The 12,440-nt window shown below is 40.0% G+C and overlaps 1 protein-coding gene across 2 annotated transcripts in view; it reads right to left on the bottom strand.

Moving 5' to 3' along the window:
• The window catches only part of zgc:154055 (uncharacterized protein LOC556036 homolog), a 61,509-nt gene that overhangs the window by 13,069 nt on the left and 36,000 nt on the right, over positions 1-12,440 (bottom strand). For both annotated transcript variants that reach the window (XM_039740773.1, XM_039740774.1), the window contains 4 exons: positions 12,207-12,424; positions 11,959-12,120; positions 9,042-9,183; positions 2,158-2,378 (listed from right to left, as the gene is read on the bottom strand). In XM_039740773.1, coding sequence (XP_039596707.1) covers positions 2,158-2,378; positions 9,042-9,183; positions 11,959-12,120; positions 12,207-12,424 — 743 coding nt within the window. The remainder of the gene's footprint in view (positions 1-2,157; positions 2,379-9,041; positions 9,184-11,958; positions 12,121-12,206; positions 12,425-12,440) is intronic.

Below are 12,440 nucleotides of genomic sequence, written 5' to 3'. Positions count from 1 at the left end.
GACACAGCATTCTTAGTTTAGGTTCTATAGCCAATACACAGTTGTGATTAACAGCAAAGTTTAAATAAACTTTGAATGACTTTTTGTTACTTTTATAACATTATTGAGTACCAACCACAAGCTTTTGGTGCCCTCTCTCTTATAGTTATGAGTCTTGCAGCAACCTCGGTGTAATCCGCCATGAAAGGCCATGCAGTCCATGACATGGGGAAAGACGTTATTCTGCTAACCTGCAAAGAGTGAGGGATGAGTGTAACACTTGATCCATGATACTGCTGACTTCCATTCAGCCAGGCTACTATCTGTACTATTCTGCATTCGCCAAGGACCGGAATTAAAAATGAAACATCACCACATTTTCTAATTTTGAAGATCCATCTCACACTCTAATTCTTTGGTCGAGAGTCTTCCCCTAAATTGAAAAGGGCGATCTCAATGGGACATGATGTGCACATGTTTTGCATGTTGAGTCCAAATGACTGGATAACTGACATGTACTTTATATGAAATAAGAGTCTCGGCCTTTCCATCTCGGTGCTCATTACAGTATTATTTTTGATGTTATTGCAAAGTAGCAACCATTATGTGGAGCTTAGAGCAATATTCTACCTCACTGTGTCTTTTTAGTCCTCTGCTTCTTCTACTGATTTGAATATTTCCATGTACAAATAAATGTGGCGAAGACTTTTATGATAAGAAAAGAATTACACAGGCAACTGTCACTGGCAAATGAGCCACAGAAGTGTGTGCTCTTATGGATTCCTTGTTGCAGGCGGAGCATTTGTAAAGGCAAATAACCTCTTTTTAGAGAATGGAATTTGGTCCTTGCAATGATCCGTGGAGAAGGGTGAGGTCTAGTATTGATTTCTGTGCAAGCCCTGATCGCAAAATGTCACTGAGTTCAAGGTTTGATTGACATTTTTGCTTTGGGGGACAAGAGGGACTGAATTAGAGGCTGGTGTCTTGACAGTAGTGCAGCACATCTGTTTTTGAATTGCAGTGCAGGTGTTATTGGGGTGCAAAGCTCGTAGACTTTGCTTAACTGCACGGGGTTCTCCAGTCCTTCAAACCCCTCGATTGTTGATTGTGTGCCATTTCCTTGTGGTGCTTGATGCTCCGCGGGATACCCCAAGCCCTGGATCATCAATGGAGTGTCTAGGCCTCACTGGAGACACATTTACAAGATTATTGAGATTGAGGGAAATTAACTCATTTTGCATTTGAATTTTATACACATAGTTAAAACTTAATCTTTTAAAAAAGATAAGAGTTCAACTTGCTCACCTGCAGTACTGTATTTGGTTAAAAATTATAAATGTGACTGCTTCATCTTCAAATGTGAAGATGTGTGAACATAAATCAATTATTTTCTAGGGATCCAGGGCATAGAAAAGGCGGTGAATCACTGGTTTAAACAGAAGGGTATAAATAGGTAGATGTTCCGATTGACATCTGAACTCATTCATGACACCATTTAGATGGGACTTGATGTTTCATATAACTAGTTAACAATGACACGCATTTTCGCACGGCAGAAGAGTAGCATAGTGGTGGGACAGCATGGTTCATTCTCCCCAAGTCTGTGTTGGTACTTCTGGGTACTACTGCAGTTTAGGTTAACTGGCGACCATTAAGGGTGTAACTGTAGGTGTGGCCTAGATGCACAGGCACCCCTTCAGGTTCAGGTCTTGCCTTGACTCCCTTGCACTCCTGAACTGAACAAACATATTTAGAAAATGAGTAAATTTTCTTACTTACAAGAAATGTGATATTTACATGAAACATTTGTTTGTTTTATACTTAGATCTTGATTGAAACAAGGACTACATACAAAGATTGGAACCTAGCTATCGTACACAGTAGTATAACTTACCAATACAAACCTGGTTTTGTCACCTTATGGTCAACAGAGTGTTGCGTTCTATGCAGCTGCTAGGTGGCATTCTATAGAATTTATTTTTCATAAAGAGAAAAAGAGTGTAATATCTATACAGTTTTTGCAATCATGTACTTCTAGTACAGTAACCAATAAATCAAAGGAAATATAACCTGCTTCATTTTTCACATTTCAGTCCTGCCAATAATACACCTCCTGTTTATATCTACACCAAAATAAGCCAGTCAGTATGCATACACTCCCAGGCCTCACCCCCTTACCTGTCCTTTTCGGTGTCACAAAGAAAAGTTCCAAAGTTGGAAAAGTAAGCCTCTTGGGCGAGTTGTATCAGTAGGGTCTCACTGAACTGAAATGCCAGGGGAAACTGGTGATGCAGCTGCCAGCAGCAGTCCAAGAAGAGCAGGAAAATCGGGGCTTCATTACGCAGCCTGGCATGAGACAGAGCCAGATGGGTACATCGCTGTTGGAAAGGATGTCCTGCCTGAGCCAAACAAAGAAATTTGAGCTGAAGAGCAGTGTTGTTAAAGATATTTTGCTATAAACTTGTTTGAAAATGGACTGCATAATGGTTAGCATTACTGCATCAAAGCAGCAGGGCAGGGTTTCAGAAAGTCGGTCCTGAAGGGCCTTAGTGACTTCAGGCTTTTGTTCCAATCCAGCTTCTTAATGAGAAGTCAAATATTGCTGATGGTGTACTTAGTCTTCAAATGACACATTTATGCTTCACTTTAGTTGTCCCCTTGTTAAGGTTCCCCACCCTTACTTGATTTTTAAGTCTTAAATAGCTCTACTCCCTGCTTTTAATGGCTCCTTATTAGCAATAAGATGTACCGTATATACTCGCGTATAAGTCAGGTCTTGAAAGCTGAAAAATCGATCATAAAGTCAGACCCCGACTTATACGCCCGTTCAAAAATGTGGCACTTAATTTTTACATTTTTTTCATATCTCCTTGCTTCCTCCAATCTATCAGTTTCTCAGACACATCGAATTTTGTTGCAGCAGCGCAGTTACCAATTTCTTTTGCCACTTCAACAATTTTTATTTTAAAACCAGCTTCATATATTCTTCTGATCAAACACTCCATTGTAGATAAGGGATGCTCTTGCGAAAAAGGTGTATGAGGGTGTGAGATACAAAAAACAAAACAGTGCAAAAGTCGCTTCGGAACAGTTCAGGTATTGCCTGAAAGGCAGTGTGCTCCGTGGTTACTCTCTCAGATGGGCATTAGCATATCATAATCTCCTCGACCAATTAGTGTGAGTTTTCTACATTCGACTTATATGACCGACAACATAAAATACCGGAAATTATACGGTAAAATCAATCCTTGACTTATCCGTGGGAGAAGATAAACACGAGTGTATATGGTAATTGACAAAGGAAGCTGCAGTTTTCCATCTCAGTTGTTTCCATTAACACCAGCATGTGTTCATCTGGTTTGATAAAATATTTGAAAAGAACACTGAAGAGAAAACGTAAAGGTTTGAGAAATACTCATCTGTTTCAGGCTATAATTCATTTGGATGATATTCTTGGAAAATAAAACATTTTCAATGTAAGAGTGACAACCTGGTTGTATGAAAATAATAACAAGACATAAAATAAATAAGATTTGTTATTTGGAAGGATTGACTTCTAATTAAGCATTTACGTTGGAACAAAGATCTGCTGCCACTATGGCCATCCAGGACTGAACTTGAAGATCTCTGCTGTAGAGACATATGAGTCCAGGTGTGTTGAATGACATTCATCACGAATACATTACTGATTAATTGGGTTAATCTACTATATAATAAAACAGTAAGGTTGGAGTGTGTGTGTGCATGCATGCGTGTGTGTGTGTGCTTGTGTGAGTGTGTCTCTTCAGTCCCTCAGAGCAATCTGATTGGTCAGTTTGTCTTCAGTGATGTGATTGAAAGAGGAAGTGAGAGTGTGAGAAACACAAGGTGGAGGAAAGGCATGGAAAGGATGCTGAGAGCATCGTCTTCAAACACAGGCAGTACAAAAATGAGCAGAAGGCAATAACAGAGTCTGAGAAGTAGGCTTTATGGGAATGCACTCAAGAGAGGAAGCAGGAGAGGTTCAGACACAGGGGAATACAGAGGAAAGGCGCCCAAGGTACACATAGAGTTAGCAAAGATTTTTTAATTGTTCTATTACTGGTCTTCAACAGGTAGCATGGCTAGTTTGATTTCATATATGCCTTATTAATTATTGAGGGAAATTGCCTTTACACATTACCTTTGGAGCTCCGAGCAAAGTGTCAGCCATTGTAAAGCACCCTTAGAGCAATTTTCTGCTTAAAGGCCTTGCTCAAGGGCCCAACAGAGTATGATCTCTTCTGGCAGTCATGGGATTTGAACTGGCAACCTCCCACATAGTAGCACAGATCCTTAGTTGTTTTGTAAGACATCACAGTCAGTTCTTATATTACGTGATCCATCATATCAAGTACTGCTACTATTGCATCGTAGGCATCCACAGATTATGACTGTTTTTCCTGCAGTATGAGACTTTGGACTTTTCTTCAACCACATCCCAAGGCTGTCACACTGCTTTCTGGAGGCATTGGTGATCGGTGAGACTAATTGGGTTCATACTTTGCAACAGCACTGTTTGTATTGTGGTTTTCTGTCATTTCATCCTTTGGGACTTGTCCGACTTTCATCCATTTGTCAGATGCCACAGTTTCTGTGATTTCATTGGACTTTTTGTGGATATGAATGTTTGTCGTTTTGTAAATGACGAGGAAGGACAGGCGAGGTTGAGGTCTGGTCGAGTTTTTTTTTGTGTTACTGTATTTATTGGCATCTGCATCAGGATTGGGGAATACAGGGGTTTATGTGTATTATATTTCATTCTTTTCCAATGTATTAATTTTTTTCACATATTGAACCTTTCATCTTTGACTAACTTGTTTATTTCTACCGTCGACTGGAATATTTGAGTTAAGGGCGGGTAAGGAATGAAAGGCTAAGTACAGTATGTTTTGACGTGGCCGAGTCTGGACTTTGCTCCAACTTAGCCGGAGCGGGTATCTTGCCACCTTCTGAGTGTGAGTGTGGTTGTTACAACTGTACCTGGTGTACAAAGGATGTGTGCACAGACTGCCTTGCAATGGCAACCCAACTGCTGCAAGATAGTGCATAACTCCTTCTGCAAATGATGAGGCCCATTGTGTTTATGCAAATAAGATTTGTATGTTGCTTTACATTAGTATCTATTAAATACATTTAATGTTAGCTAGTTTCTTTAAATGTCACAGCCCCTGCACCTAAACTTAATTTAGCACTAACATCTATACTTACAGGCTTGATCAGTTACCTGTACAACTAAAAACCCACCACGACCACCACATACAAAGAGCACCTGGCAGGGAAGCAGATCTTTGCCTTAATTATACCCACCAGTCTTATTCTTGGCTGTCAGCAGCTGCACCCACAACAAGCTGCTTAAATTTTAGCAGTTGCAGAGCTGTGGGCAAATAAGATTGTCAGAAATGTACAGATATCAATCTGAGTGCACACCACTAATCCATGTATAAAGGGTCACAGCCAATCAGAGACTCCAGACCACAACAGCAAGAGAAGACTGCTTTGTCACTGACTAAATAAAACCTTTCTACTTCCTGTATTGTTTGTGAGAAAAATCTTCAGTGTGTAGCAGAAGGCAACACATTACCATTAGTAAGATTGAATGATAAAGCTATAGGATGTTAGTTCAACCCCAAGAATGAGTTGGCATGCTCAGAGTGCAGAAATACACAGAAAACTGTCGAATGCACTTATGATACACACATTATATTGGGTAAAAGTGTCACCTATATTTATAAATTAGGTTTTGATGAGAACAGGCCATTCATCCCAACAAACCTTATCAATCCTGTTTACCGAATTTCTCAAAAATAACATCAAGTCGAGATTTGAAGGTCTTTAAAGTCCAACTGTCTACCACTCTAATTTGTAATTTACCTCACATATCCATGGTTCTTTGTGTGAAGAAAAACTTTTTAATGTTTGTGCGAAATTTACCCCTAACAAGATTCCAACTGTGTCCTTGTGTTCTTGTTGAGCTAATTTTAAGGTAAGGGCCTGGACTTGCTGTACTAATTGATTTTATAATTGTAAAAACTTCAATCAGGTCACCTCTTAAACTTTTGTTTAAACTGAAAAGGTTCAGCTCCTTCAGTCTTTCCTCATAGCTGATACCTCTTAGTCCCATAATTAGCCTATCTGCTCTTCTCTGGACTTTTTCTAACAACACTATGTCTTTTTGTAATATGGAGACTAAAACTGAACCCAGTACTGCAGATGAGGCCTGGCCACTTCATGTTAAAGCTTAAACATGACCTCCCTTGACTTGCATAATCTAACATCTTATAGCCTTCTTACTGGTTTCTATAGATTGTTTGGATGTTGACAGTAAGACCATAAGATGACTCCTAGGTCCTTTTCATGAGATGTACCATATATACTCGTGTTTATCTTCTCCCACGGATAAGTCAAGACTTGATTTTCCCATATAATTTCTGGTATTTTATAATGTCGGTCGTATAAGTCGAATGTAGAAAACTCACGCTAATTGGTCCAAGAGATTATGATATGCTAACGCCCACCTGAGAGAGTAACCACGGAGCACACTACCGTTTTTTTTCTATGTATTGTGCCTACCTGACCACACGGTAATATCCAAACTATTCCGAAGCGATGTTTTCACTGTTTAGCATTTTTTGTATCTCACAGCCTCATACACCTTATGATATATATTGTAAGAGCATCCCTTATTGATGATGGAGCGTTCAATCAGAAGAAAATATGAAGCTGTTTTTAAATTAAAAGTCGATGAAGTGTTGAAAGAAATTGGTAACTGCACTGCTGGCACAAAATTCATTGTGTCTGAGAAATTGGTGAGAGATTGGAGAAAGCAAGAAGATGTAAAAAAAAATGAAGTGTATTTTTGAACGGGCGTATAAGTCGGGGTCTGATTTTATGACTTTTTCACAAGTATATATGGTACTTTCAAGTTTCACACCTCCCACTGTGTATTCCAATTCAATATTTCTTCCTTCTATGTGTAATATTTTATATTTAGTTTCATTCAATTTCATCTGCCACAAATCTGCCTAATCCTGTATGCTGTCCAAGTCCTGCAATGACATGACAGAATCTGGATTAGCTGCCATTCTACCTAGCTTGATGTCATATATGAACAAACTGTGCACCATTGAGCAAGTCCATTAACTTGTCTGTGGTCAAACTGTTAAAAATGTATGGAAGTAACAAATGCAAGGATATATCAAAAAATAAAGGCAAGTTGAAAATTACGTGGTAACTGCAATGGATAGAAGCTGAGGCAATATAACACATTCACAATGGTTTATGAGTGTACTGCCATTAGTCTAGTTAAAGCCAAGGTCAACTGGACATAGATGCACCGTTGTTGAACAATGTGCCATCATGACATTTATTTTGGCAGAGGGAGTGAAACCTGCTGAAATCCACTAGAGGATGTTGGCTTGTGTAGATCAGAAAGCTGTTTGGGTACCCATTTTGCACAAACTTCAGGATACCCCAGGTCATCATGCATTATGTAATCCATCAGTCTCCTCTGATGAAGACATTTGCCATGTCGACCTTGACTTATGTGTGCGATGTTTACCGATCGACCAGATTGAGTTTAATCAGTTACACTTGTTCTTCCTGCTTTAAACCTTTCTACCCATTCACAAATTTTCATCGAGTCATGATGTTTTCACCTCAGTACCGAGCCAACATTCTTTAGTGAATTTCAGCAGGTTTCACTTCCTCTGCCCAAAGGGATTTCAGTAATGTGCATTGTTCAACAATAGTGCAATCCTATAATCCATATGATTTGGAAGTACTTCCAATGGAAAATGTCCTGGCACCAGAAGTACTCCCAGGTCATCAAAAATATTTAGGCGAGTCATAGCTGGGAGAAGGGAAGCCAACACTCATCTTGGAGGAGGAACAGTGCAGTGGAGACAGAGGAACAGTGAAAGAAGGAACTGTTTATTGTTTGTATAAGGTATTCTTGTAATAAATACCTTTTTATTTGATCCCAGGACTACTTTGTGTGTGTTGTGATTGGGGTTTGGGGGTCAGTGGCGCTCTCCAGCCTTCGCACCACATACTAATCATGACAAGACATCAGTCTAATATACAGTAACAGTAATCTTAATCTGAACAAAGACTAAAAGGATTTTATTTTACAAAATATTATCTGTACTTTCAATGTAAGTAGAGTACTTTTAAATGAGAATTAAACACAACTTTTAGAAGGTTCCTCAAAACCAGAGAGTGGACCTCAGAGCACTGGATAGTTTCATTCATGGAGGAGATTTAGCTCATGATGAACCTTAATAATGCTTGGTCTACCAATCTTAGACCACAATTGCCATTTCTGAGCAGTATTTGAGGTCTCCAGGGCTCTTTACTATGACTGACTTTGTGTTATAACTTACCGTAGACCCCCAGGGGTTTATTTTCTCCTAAATGGAGTTTTGGTTTTTCTTCCCTCTATCGTCAACTTGTCATATCTCAATGATAATATTTAACAGACAAATATTGTTAGGATCCTTTCATGTCTTTCATATTGAAACTGCTTTATGTGTGTGCATTATGTAACTGTAGTTTGTAAATGTTGTAATTTTTTTGTGACCTGTGAACTTGTTCCAGTGCTCTGAGCCTGAACTTGGTGAATAACACTATACAAAAATAAGCTGAAGCTGCTCCTCTTTGTTTTGACTGTGGATTTAAATAATATTTTTTATAGTTCTCTTCTACAGGGACCACTATTCCAATGTGCTTCAACAAATACAGAGTTGGACTTTAAATAGTTTTTACAATTGAAGTGCAGGTTGTCTTAGTGACTTTCTCACAGTTGCACAGCCAGACATTGCTGCGGATTGAAGTGGCAACCTTGTGGCATAAAGTCCATTACTTCAGCAACAAGACCACACTGCAGAAAATGGTCAAGAATGTCCAGACTGCACATAGACAGTGACTGGTCAGGGGTTTAATTGAAGTCTCCTGTGGCGGGGAGTCCTAGATAGTGAAACACTGGGTAGATGGTCACATTTGCAATAACATCCACAAAAATTCTTAAATCGTTATATACTTACTTGTATCCATTCCCGACAAATCAGTGTTTGGAAGCCAATAAGTGTTCGGCATTCTGGGTCCAAGACTAGCTGTGCCAATGAAGTGACCAACAGAGTGGTGTCGGTGCCATCGGAGCCATGGACCAAAACAGGACAGCCTTCCCTGTGGCAAAGAGAGAGACAAAATATATCTCAAGTTAATCAATGGAACTCAGAATCTTCTGAGAAAACACACTAGAAGAAACAAATAGTGCTGGTGTGATAGAGATATGCATGCAATATCAGATGTCTAAGCTGTGCCTCTGGGGCTACTATGGCACAGTTAATAGTTTCTGGAAGGAATGTGTCTGCCAGGGCAGACTGGCTCTCTGTAATCTTGAACTGGTTAAACTAAGTGTGTGCCCCATTGATGATATGTTCTTGCTTATGGGGGTATTGTCCAACACCCTGTGACCTTGACCAGCTAAAGGCGATGGACAGTTATGCTGCATTTACACTCCCAAGTCTCAAACCAATGTCAGTGCTGTCTGAATGTCACAGTCTAGACGTGGCTTGAGCAATTACAGACATATGCAGCTAACTTGCCCTGCACATGCATTGTAAATGCGTTGTTGGTTTCTGCTGATGTTTTCAGTTTTCTATATTTTAGAAGTGCAGTTTACTTTCTAAATATGTTGAGCCAGTGCTGAAGGGTTATGCATGAATATCTCAGCATTTCTTGCCACGGTTTTCTCCACCTACATTAAGAGAAGGAAATGGAAACACAACATGAGTCAAAACTTATGGGTTGTATTGTTAACTGCTTTGATGAACTTTAGAATAACACTAATAACAGTTTAATATCTGTGTAACTGTCGTGCTTCTCTCTCCTTTTAAAATGTCACATGTTGCACAAAAATCATATACGCATCCTTTTGTACATATCCGATCTGTTTAAACTCAGATTGTGTGTGGACAATTGGAGTTGAAACGAAATTTAGCACCATGTATTTGAGCAGCAGTGTCCAGTTTGAATTAAATGAGATGCCAGGTGGTTTTTGGGTGTTTACATCAAGTCTGATCTGTGTTGGACATGCAAAAAAATGAAATCAGGTCACATCAGAGAGTTTAAACTGTATTTACAGTGAAGGTGAAAGCTAACATAATGTACTATGCACAATAAATTTGCAGTTGTCATGCATGTTTTCCTGGGGATCATCTTCAGAGCTCTGGTGAGGTAAGTGATACCACTCCTGGATGAGACTGGGTGCTGGCGCTAACTGTATCTTCACTTTTCTCTGTAGTTTGACAAGAGAGCCATGGAGAACACCTAAGTACATCAACAGCCCCGAGAGTTGGCTTTGCCGTCTTCCACCCCAGATGCCATAAAAATAGGCAATCCCTGGTAGGTGGTGTCACATTATGACCATGCCTTCATCGAGGACAGAGTTCCTGCTGTTGGAACACCACTTCAAACGTTTGTCTGGCCGTCTAGAGCCCACCTTGTTTATACAGAAAGCACTACTTTTTTGTTGATTTATTTTGTGCCAATTAAACAGGGTTGCCCAGTTGGTACCCCAACATTCCATCTTTATTCTCTTGGTCTGTTCACTCCATTACATATTTAACACGATCCTTTGGGAGTTTCTATAGATGTATAGTATAAGGTTTTTACACCACAAAAGACCCCTCAGTGAGCTTCAGCAGGCACACAAATAACCACACAGTAATCACCTCAACTGAGCTGTACTGAAAACAGCTGGCCAGTTTCTTAGGTCTCAGATTGCCAATTACCTGACTTGGCCACGCAATAATAAGAACCACACAAGAGCACCTCCATCTTCTGAGGATGAATTCTGAAGTGTGCTAATGTGTATAGCATGGATGTCTAGTGTGTCCACATTTATACAAGAGACAGGCTATCAGTAGGGTAGGGTTGTTACAAGTTCACAAAAGATCCCGTTTTGTCTAATACTTTGGAATTACCTTCTGCTTCTTCCTTTACACTCTAGACATCACCGTCTCACCTTCATTCACAATCAGATATCTTGCCATGAGAGCTGTGGAGTTGTCTTCGACAGTCAGGACTTCTCTTTACCAATCCACTCCTTTAGCTTCTTTCTCCAAAATATCAATGAGATCTGCCCCTTCCTCAGTCACTAGGCCAGTCAAGGCCTTGTTCCGTCTTTTGTTCACTCTGTGTTGGACGGCTGTAATTCCACCAGACTGGCAATCCCTACAATTTCAACTTCTCTGACACCTCCTGCCTCCCTGGTGTAGTCTGTCACTAATTGCACCAGCACTTCTCTTCTTCATTCCCTTCCCTGGCTTTTTACTGTTGCTAGAATGACATGTTAAATTTTTAACCAGACCTACAATTCCTGCTTGAAATTCCTCCTTCATATCTATAATTTTGTGAGGATACAGTAGTTTCTTCTCTTATGTTCTATCAAAAATGGGGGTGTTATTTTAACTGGCAATCCTAAACAAACCCAAAAGGAGAATGTGAGTGAGTGTGAGACTGGCATTCAATTTATTTGGTGTTGGATCATGACTTGCTTCATAATGCTTCTGCAGTACCCTTCAGCTTTCAGTGACCCTATCATGAAAAAGACGGCCCAGAAAATGGATAGATGGAATTGGAAGTAGGGAGGCACTGATAATGGTGCAATGGGAGTTTTATTTGTAGAACATGATTTTGAGTAAAGCTATCAGTGGCTGGCGCTTTCATTTTTGTGGATGAATGGGAAGGACTACCATATGTGCATGGAATTGAACTGGCCAGATGTTGACAAGATATGTTGGCAATGATGTCATAACAACTAAAATTGCAGAAAGATGTCCTAAAACATCAGTTTAAGCAAATTATACCAACAAGATTAGTATTACAATTTAATAATTTGACAGGTCTATTCTATTTTGAGTTCACATTATGTAGTATTCTATAGCCGTCTCTTACCTTTCAACACATTCAGCCACCAAACAGGCTGTGCTCAGTGTGCTCTGGACGTGAGACAACCACTTGGAATTTTCCAGCTTGCTCAGCCACCGGTCCATGTTGTGAGTCTGGTCATTGCAGGCATCCACCAGCTTGATCAAACTCTCCTGAAGATTCTTTCCCCTGAAAAGTTGTAACATCACACCTCATTCTTCATTTCAAAGTGAGAGCATGTCCACTAATAAAAGAGTTTCCTGTTCATCCTGCACCTCTCCATATTCCGATGAAGCCGCTTCCAGTTGTGGTAATTTGATTTGGATTCAAAACCTCCTCCCGTGATCCTGGCCTGTTGAGCTAGCTGAGCTGACCTGGTGTCCACAATGAAGCCCCGTTCTGAGTTGTTCAGCACTTCCCCCAGCAGCTCCTCATCTTCCTGGCAGCGTTTCTTTTGTGCTCCAACTAGAGGCTGACTACTGCGCATTATTACCTGTGACAGCAGTAGA

Source organism: Polypterus senegalus, chromosome 17 (assembly GCF_016835505.1).
Source record: "Polypterus senegalus isolate Bchr_013 chromosome 17, ASM1683550v1, whole genome shotgun sequence".
Taxonomy (NCBI): Eukaryota; Metazoa; Chordata; class Cladistia; order Polypteriformes; family Polypteridae; genus Polypterus; species Polypterus senegalus.
Note: the sequence above shows the minus strand (reverse complement) of the source record. Positions and strands in the feature narration are given on the sequence as shown.